Source organism: Castanea sativa, chromosome 3 (genome assembly GCF_040712315.1).
Source record: "Castanea sativa cultivar Marrone di Chiusa Pesio chromosome 3, ASM4071231v1".
Classification (NCBI taxonomy): domain Eukaryota; kingdom Viridiplantae; phylum Streptophyta; class Magnoliopsida; order Fagales; family Fagaceae; genus Castanea; species Castanea sativa.
The window spans coordinates 24,404,880-24,414,629 of record NC_134015.1 but is presented as its reverse complement, the minus strand read 5'-3'; the positions used below and the strand labels follow the sequence as shown (position 1 = coordinate 24,414,629).

General features: G+C 32.6%; 1 protein-coding gene across 1 annotated transcript; it reads left to right on the top strand.

The window, feature by feature from the left end:
- The first annotated feature begins 282 nt into the window (after positions 1 to 282).
- Positions 283 to 8,682, top strand: LOC142627277 (MACPF domain-containing protein At1g14780). Its single transcript, XM_075801102.1, has 8 exons — positions 283 to 600; positions 723 to 964; positions 5,050 to 5,242; positions 5,376 to 5,450; positions 5,918 to 6,101; positions 7,419 to 7,588; positions 7,730 to 7,794; positions 8,013 to 8,682. The coding sequence occupies exons 1-8, from the start codon at positions 364 to 366 to the stop codon at positions 8,626 to 8,628; spliced, it is 1,782 nt and encodes a 593-aa protein (XP_075657217.1). The 5' UTR covers positions 283 to 363; the 3' UTR covers positions 8,629 to 8,682.
- Positions 8,683 to 9,750: the final 1,068 nt, after the last annotated feature.

Sequence of the window (9,750 nt, the reverse complement as noted above, 5' to 3'; positions counted from 1 at the left end):
AGAGTTTTGTGTCCATGGAATGGATTCCCTCTATTGAAAGTTGGAAAGACTCAAACATCAAAGTTAAACAAGTCTTACAAATTGACACCAAATAGCCGTAACCAAAACAATTAATAGAAAGAGACATCGGATACGGTCAAAGTTAACCTGATAAAATCATATAACCAATGAAACTTCCTAGACTTTTGGTACGTTTTCACATTCTCTATTGAAACATACTTACCAAGATATAATAAATAAAAATTGAAAACGTACAAATTCTTGACAATGTCCAATCACAACCTTATTCTCTTCCCATCGTTCACCTATATTATTGCCACCTAAACAAACACTAAAGGAAGAGAGAGAGAGACAGAGAGAGATATGGGTGAAGAAATAGTGAAGAGAGCTCTAAACAGCTTAGGAAGAGGATTCGACTTAACTTCAGATTTCAGGCTCAATTATTGCAAAGGCAAAGGAAGATTGGTCTGTCTCAATGAATCACAAAAAACACAACTTCAAGTCCCTGGTTTTGGCACCTTCAATGATGTCTCAATTGATATCAAATGTGACAAAGGCGATCGAACTAGATATCAATCTGACATCCTCAGCTTCAATCAGGTATACATATATTCTTATTACCATTCTTATAATTAACCAATAAGAACAAAAAAAGAAAAAGAAAAAAGAAAGCATGAATTTTGCTAATTTTATCATTGTTGTTATTGTGGTTGATGGTGTAGATGTCAGAATTTTTCAACCAAAGTTCTAAAGTTCCTGGGAAAATCCCATCGGGTACTTTCAATGCCATGTTTGGTTTCCAAAGTGGTTCGTGGGCAGCTGATGCAGGCAATACTAAGTTCTTGGGTCTTGATGGTTTCTTTATCATACTATTCAATGTTCATATTGATCGATACCCACTTGTTCTCTCCGATGAAGTTCGTGATGCAGTTCCGACGACATGGGATCCTTGTGCTCTTGCAAGGTAACGTACGTATTATTTAGCATACAGTGTTAATTTGAAGTTTGGTTTATTTTCCGTGTAAATTTTACTCGGAAGATGACACGGAACTGACATATGTCTTATCCCTCACATGCAAATTTGCTGGATTTGGTTCACTACTTTTTTTTAGCTTTTTAAGATTCAATGCTTTTGTTCTGCTTTTACTTTTTAACGTATAAAGTAATTAAATTGAAATACTTTTTCCAAGTAGGAGCAATGACCATGAGAAAAAAGAACAAAGAAATGTTTGTTTTCAGACAAAGAGAACAACGAATTGTAAATGAAAGATGGTGGAAATTCGAACCAAAACTTGGGTCAAAACACGAATATTTAGCGGTCGGACTGGAATTTTTCATGAACCCAATTCTGAACCCGTTCACATATTTGTTTTTTGGTTGGCTCCTTAATAATTAGGCATGTATCTTTACTTTGCTTACCAATAGCGACAAAAACTGGTTCAAAGTTGGACAAAACGCCACTCGGCAAATACCATTGGGCCCATACAAAGTACCATTCTCCGTCAAGTGGGTGAAAGTTTAGAATTTAGATAGTGTATTTGCATTTTGCAATTTAGGCTCTATTATTCAACTAAGTTGAGAATCTGACTGAATAATTAAAAAAAAAAAAATCATACAGATGAATAGTGAGCGAGTATCATATTCGAAACTTAGGATATGGAGTTTTTATCAAGAGATTGCGACAATATATATAAACTTTTTGTTTAGTCATTATATTAATTTCTTGGACATTTTTTTTTTATAGAATACTTCAAGTCCTACTTTTTTTATAGTTAATTTTAAACCAAAAGGGCTCTTCCTTTTATTTATTTTTTTAAATGAGAACCAAAAGGGCTCTTTGATTTTGTTCTATGTCGACATTCTCTCTCTCTCTCTCTCTCTCTCTCTCTCTCTCTCTCTTATTTATATTTTTATTTTTTGAGAAATAATCAAACAAACACACAAAGGAAAAAGAATGATTTTCAAAACTTATAATACAAAAACACACTATTCTATGTTGACTTTTCTAACAACAATACTACAAATACAGTGAATATCATAACATTTTTCATAACTTATTGATGTAACATATTATGATGAATACAACATCATTTTTATTGAGATTACTACTTACATCACTTTTATTGTACACTAAATATAATTTATAACTTTAATAATTGGAATATATTGTGTCATAAAACTTATTACTTTGTGTGCTTTTTTTGACTTCTAAACACACCTAATCTTTTAATTCATTTTTCTTTGTAAACACGGAAAGAAAATTACACATTTTGATGAATCTTCTTGACATATGAGATAGGCAGAGAAATAGACGAAACCATTCATAGAGACCATGTCAATAAGACATCTCATAGTCATGCTAGTCATAATGATCAAATAATAATAAAAATAATAGCGTGGCTAATCATTTGGTACACACAATTTTTAAACTTCTATCAGTAACGTAGATATTTTTCTTGTTTGACCAATAATTATTAATTATAAATTAGAATTAGTCCATAGTAGTTTAGTAAAATGTCAATAATTATCAACCACGTTAGGAATTAGCTGTCTGGACAGGTTGTATGATCTTTGTTTACATCATATAAAAGCATAAAATTGAGATAGAACATCTACAGTTTGGAGGTGTTTGAGTTGGAAAAACGTTTGGAATGTAGAGAGAGTTGGTCACCCAAATAGAAAAATGATTAATTAAAAAAAAGTCTAATGTAGACAGTCACTAGGATTTTATTCATATTTAATAGAAAAATTATAGGCTTATTAGTTGGCTCTTTGTTTAGTTTATGCTTTATTAAGCTGTAGAGAGATAATGCTTTCAAAAAAAAAAAAAAAAGCTGTAGAGAGAAAATGTGCAATATGAAAATCATTGACTTTTAAGATTATTTCAACATGGATTGTAAGCCGGCTCGATGAAATTGGAACTTGTAAAAGTTGTAACATTGCCAAGGAGCTCATTTTCAATAAACTAGAGCTTGAGTTATGTGCAATCTTATTATTTTAATTCATTGAATTTTCAATTAAGTTTTGCCACCTCAACACTGTGTGTGAATGGCGAATACACAATTAAGCTCATTTTGGAGAATGAAAAATTGGGATATTTTCTTTTCTCTTGAGGCTGTAACCCAAAAAATGTGTTTGTCTGGGTCATTGTTATTATTATTTTGAGAAATGGGTCATTAAAAATGATTTTGGTTTCACAAAGTTGTTTTAAATTTGTTTTTAGAATATTTTTTTTTTGCTGAATAATTTGCTTTTAGAATATTGTTTTATGCTGAAACGGACCTAACATAATTTTAGGGACATAATTGGAATTGAACTAAAATTAAGGAAAAATGGAGAGAACTAAAATTTCAAATGCTGTGTCACTATCGTGGATAGGATGCGGATTAATTGGAGTGCAAAATTACAATCCTTTCCCCCTAGAGATATTCTTTTCCGTTGGCTGCTGTTTGGTCACAATCAATTTAAATATTGGACATAATTCATTTGCCAAATTTCCAAAATGTCATAAAGAAAAAAAACTCTCTCTCTCTCTCTGTTTAAGTCCTAGTCTTTTTTTTTTCTTCGTCATCATCTTTTCTAATGTGAGTGGTCACACTTATTCAAGAGTTTGACTATTCTCTTAAGTACACACCAAATAATTACAAGGAAAGATTTCTTGGGAGTGGTTCCAAAGTATTGGTTATGAGTTTTGAATCTAAAATTTCATGAATTTTATGAACCTTTGACTAGGTCAATTCTTTGAGATTTACATCCTAATTTAATTTATATGTTTGATTACTGATGAGATGCTAAATATGATTTTCTTTTTGGAGCTCTTCCCTCCAAACTAGTAGAATAGTGTCATTTTAAAAAAATTTGGAGTGAACTCTAGCTATTGAAGGGTAGTCATGTTTTAAACCTTAGTAAACTTTTTTTTTTTCTTTCTTTTCTTAAATGTAAGTTTTTAGAGTTATTTAAGAGTTTGACTATTCTCTCAACGGATAATTATATGGAAGGATTTCTTGAGGCAAGGTGGTTTCAAATTATTGGTTATGGGTTTTGAACCCAAAATCTCATGAGGTTTTGAGAATCATTGTTAGAGCAACGCTGGTTTAACTTATATGTTGGATAACTGAGCTGCTAAACACGCTTTTCTTTTTTGAACTTTTCCCTCCAAACTGGTAAACAGGGGTGGCTTGATGCATTTGGGGGCCTAAGGTGAACATTGATTATCTTGTTTTATATATAAAATTATTATTAATCAACATGAACCAAGTAATTTTTTTTTAAAAGTTTATAAACACAAAAAAAATTGACAAAACTTTTTACATTTATTGATGTAGCAGATTGATAGTAGTGAGTAAAAGAGTAATGTCAGTAGTGAATTTAATTGAAAACTAGTAAAAGTTTGCTAACTTGACTATTGTAAAAAACGTTGTGTTTTTTTGTGTGAATTGCTTTCTTTCTTTTCTTCTTTCTTTTAGAAGTGTTACATTCAGAATATTTTTCATGAAAAATCTTAGGTGTTAAGTTGCTTCTTGTTTTCTAGTTGAACCTACCACTAAAATTATTTTTTTGTTATCAATAACAACCTTTAACAATCTGCTATTAAGATTTTTTGTAAAAATGTTGTGAAAAATGTTGTGGACACAGCATTTCTTTTTCTTTTTTGTTTGTTTTTCATTTGATAAGAAAATATTATTTTATTTATTGGTTAATATTTTGGCTTAATTAATACTATTGGTTAAAATTTAGTGGCCTTTTTTTCACTTGGGGCCTTAGGTGGTTGCATCAATGACTTATAACATTGAGCCGGCCTTGCTGGTAAAGCAATGTAATTCCTAAAACGACACATACAACATGTTTAATACAAGACAGCTTAATTAGAATGTGGAAGGGCTACTTAACTGGATAGGTTGGCCACAATAAGGTACAATGCATGGTATCCTTTACATAATTATCTATAGGGTGGAATGCATATATGGTTTCCTTTGCTTACATTTAATTATCTAAATTTTGATAGTTAATATTTTTATTTTATTGTTTAATTTTAATAAATTTTCACAGATTCATTGAGAAATATGGGACCCACATAATTGTGGGGTTGAGCATTGGTGGGCAAGATGTCGTGTTAGTTAAGCAAGATACATCTTCGGAGTTGGGGCCAACAGAGCTCAAAAATCATTTGGATGAGCTTGGAGATCAGCTGTTTACTGGGACATGCAATTTCACCCCGCTGAACTCCAAAACTAAAGAGAAGGTTCTAATTTTTGTCTCCCTCCCATAGAACCTTATCATCTCATCAATTTCATTTTGTTTTTGTTTCGGTTTTGAACTTATTTAATCTCATCAAAATGGGTGCTTACACAATAATTTTCTTGAACTAATTGCAGGCACCGCAGGCTTTCAATGTGTTTGTTCGCCAACCTGTTGCTTTCAATAGCTTCTCTTCCGTCAATACCAAAGATGTAGGTCCAGTTATTCCACGAATATCATTTAATAATGTTTCAAAACAATGGTGAATACATGAATAGTGATTGTACAAGAATCACCAAACTACATTATTAATTAATTTGATCACGAAAAAAAAAAAACCAAATCATAAATGCTTTTTAGCACTAACGAGACAATACCTGTTTCTGGGTACTAGGTACATTTCGCTATAACAAGTAACAATGTTAGAAATACCATACTATTTTACTAAATAAATATTATAATATTTTGCGTCACTACCCATGAAAAATTTACACAAATATTTATTTATTATGTTATTGGAATAGTACTAATTGCCAAGAAAATGGTAGTTCAACTGGTTAATACCTCATCATCTTTGCAGTAAAAATAAACTACCAATATGTCATTGCTTTTCTATATAACGCTGGATTATATTATCAATTAATCATAATATTAACATTGAAGTAGATGGCTTTTTCAGGGAATCACTGTTATATGTTATAAGAAGGGAGGTGATCCATCGGTCTCAAGCCATTGCGAGTGGCTTCCAACAGTTCCATCAATGCCAGACGCAATTCAGTTCAACTTCATCCCCATAACTTCTCTCCTTAGAGGTGTTCCTGGCAAAGGTTTTTTATCCCATGCCATCAACCTCTATCTTCGTTGTAAGTCTTCAACTCTCTATCAATCTTCCTTTTAAAGCAAACCCTACATTTTGGGTTATTAAACTGAAAAGGCCACAGGCCCACAGTCCAGAAAATCTGGGCCTAACCGATATAGATCTCATAGGGAAGTTGGACAGTACATTATTTTATGCACGATCAACTTAATATTATCCAAACCACTTGAGTTAGTATTTTCTTATTAAAAAATATGATTTAGACACACTAATTATTTCACAATTATTGAGATGGTAGATTGTAATTATTGTAATATCACTTGCCACATGAATTACCCTAACTACATTATTAGTGTATGTCACCTTAGTAGTAAAATTTGTTGCGGTTTAGATTTACTATTTAAAAAAAGAAGTCTTTTTGTTTTTGTTTTTGTTTTTTGTTTTTAGCCTAAACAAAAAAGATGTTTAGAGAATGCACAAGATAGTAATATCTTGACATGTCATGGATCAAGTTGAGTTAGGTTGATGCTCAACCTGATCACGTTAAATGTTAAAACTTCCATGTGTTGTGGTTGGGTGCAATCGAGATAAAAAATGGGGGACATGTGATGGGCGACGATGATTGGCAAGGGGAGGATATTTTTATTTCTCCGCCAAATCTAGGTGGAGATCTCTAGATCTCTACTAGATCTAGAACCTCCTCGAATGCCTCCACCAAGTTGGTTGGTTGTGTCGAATTTTTGTGTAGGAAAACTGATACTCGGCTCAAATACGTAGGGTTTTGAAGAACTCCACCTACCACTTACAATCACTACCATCAAAATCGGTCACTAGCCAACTGATCAATTTGGGTAACAAACAAATGGGACACATGTTACAAGTAGATGGACTATCGGAGGTACCATTGTGCCACAGCTTGCCGTGCCACTAATTGGAAAATTATAAGGAATTCATTTGAATGCCATACCAATTAAACAAAGTTATTATGTTTAGCCCATGACCTTGTTGTACAATAATAGGCACTATTTTAAAAATTGGACAAGCCAATTCAATCAATTGAACTGAGAACCGGACCTAGAATCTGTTCGATCAAAATTGCCGGTCAAGAACAAGGTTAAATCGAGAACTGGTTCTTTTTCTGGTTCTTTGATGGTTTTGGTTTTTAAAACCATGATAATAGGTTCTTTACCATCTTAAAACACCACGAACCTTCTTCTTCATATTTTTTTCCTGTAATACAATAATACTAATTGATAATTAATGATTTCTTGAACTTTGTAGCTTTCATTTCTTGTTCATTTTTCCCCTTTTCGTTTTTCCTTCTGTTGTTCATCTAATTCTTGTCCTTTATTTTTGGCTGTAGATAAACCTCCTATCAGTGATTTACAGTACTTTCTTGACTTCCAATCACACAAGATTTGGGCTCCCATTCACAACGACCTCCCACTGTCTTCTGTCACAAATAGGGCTGCTCCATCATCGATCCTCCACTTTAACTTGATGGGTCCTAAGCTATATGTAAACCCTAGTCAGGTACTTTCTTCCTTCACGTGCAATATTATTGTCAATTAATTTTACATATCATATAACTAGGGGAAAAATCTCTCATGTGCCTGGCGCATGAGACACCAGCTCCATAACTAGGAATCTAATTGGTATGCCATGACTCAATAGGTTACCGTAGGGAAGAGACCTGTCACAGGAATGCGCTTGTATCTAGAGGGCATGAAATGCAACAGGTAAATGTAAATGTTAGCTTGAAATTCATTTTCCTTCTCAATAACTCAATAGTAAGTTATATCAATTTTCACAAAAGTTAAAGATGATAATTTTTTAATGATGAATGATAAATGGTGATGATCTTATATGAGAATCAATAATAGATTACCAATTTAGTGGTTATGAAAATTTTTGTGATCCCATACTTGATATTGATTAGAAATGACCTGTATCTCAGGTTGGCCATACATTTGCAACATCTATCAAATACTCCAATGATGCTTGATAACAAGATAGATGAAACATCAATATGGCGAGGATCAGAAGATATTGCCGATGATCGATACTTTGAAGCAATACAGAGAAAAAAGTTTTCCCATATATGCACAGCGCCAGTTACATATGACCCTGGTTGGACCTCTAACGAAGATGTTGCCTTTATTGTTACAGGAGCTCAACTTCTTGTAAAGAAACACGACTCAAAAAATGTCCTTCATCTTAGGCTCTTGTTCTCTAAGGTGTCGGATGCTTTCATTGTGCAATCAAGTTGGACACAAGTATCTTCTGGGTTTTCCCAAAAGTCCAGTCTTTTCTCTGCTATAAGTACTTCAATTTCGGGCAGCCCGTTGAAAGAGAAACAACCAGCTGTGGTGGTGGATTCTGGTGTGTTTCCTACAGGGCCTCCAGTGTCAGTACAAGCACAAAAGCTTCTAAAATTTATAGATATGTCACAGTTATGTAGAGGTCCACAGGATAGTCCTGGGTATTGGTTAGTCACTGGAGCAAGGCTGGAATTGGAGAAGGGTAAGATATGTTTACATGTTAAATTCTCGTTATTGAACATTTGTTCATGACAAAAGAGGATATAATCAAAATTAAGAGGAAAACATATCTAATTTTACACTCAATTTTACAACATACTGAATTAGTCGATGGTTAATGGTAAATAATAAGTGATAAACAGTAAACATTAGTGGACAAATAATCTAGACTTCTCACAATTGACCTTGTCTACATGTTGTGAAATTGAATATAAAATTGGGTATATCCTAGATTTATTGGTATAAAAGTTTATGTGGGAATGCGATGAGGAGCCTAATTACAACCATTGTAATGTGACGTGAGTAGGAAAGTGGAACACTATCCCTTCAATGTCCTCATCAAAAAGAAATGCAAGTAATGTCACATGTACAAAAGTACAAGGTACTTGCTTTCTTAAAGTAGAGGCCCCGGTGGTTGTCACACCCATTGCAAACTAATCTTGTATAGAAAATCGATAGTCTTCGGCCAAATTGTGAACACATTTTATTATGTGAAATACTGACAATCATTACTGTGCATTCTTATTTTTTGGTTCTTTTTTCGTTCAATTGGTTTTTGATCCCTGTAATTTCACCAATATTATATAAAGATTTTACATTTGTAAATTGTCTTGTGTTCAGAATTTTTATTATCATCCAATTAATAATGGACAATAGTTTCATTAACAGCAAACAATGATGTATTCACCAAAAGCATTGTAACTCAATTGAAATATATTGGTGTTTTGAGTGGAGAAATCCAAGGTTTAAATTCCCAACTTCCTTAACTATCAAATTATTGACCCAAAAAAAAAAAAAATGTAAGAAGAAAATAATGGTGTATTCAGCTCCAATCATTGTCAAAATTCATTTAGTGCAGTAGTGTGTAAGGTTGCTAGTCCACATAAGGATATTGGTTTACTTTGTTAACATTTATAACGATTCAGAGAAAAGCACTAATTACATTTATATTATATTTCAAAATGACTAATCTAATTACAATTAAGGCTCTTTGTAATGGTTAATAAAATTTAGATCACCTCAATATATACCTGATGTAAGACTATTAAATGCCCACTCAACACATATTTAATTAATATTTAATCAATTTGGGGCATTACATCAATACTTTGAGGCGGTGAAAGTATAATTTCCTCACTAGTTTTAGGGGAAAAG

Bases quoted from the DNA above. Each gene is read 5' to 3' on its own strand.
- LOC142627277 (XM_075801102.1), top strand. From the start codon at position 364: ATGGGTGAAGAAATAGTGAAGAGAGCTCTAAACAGCTTAGGAAGAGGA. The intron at 601-722 runs GTATACATATAT...TTGATGGTGTAG, and splicing joins ACATCCTCAGCTTCAATCAG to ATGTCAGAATTTTTCAACCA. The intron at 7,795-8,012 runs GTAAATGTAAAT...CCTGTATCTCAG, and splicing joins GAGGGCATGAAATGCAACAG to GTTGGCCATACATTTGCAAC.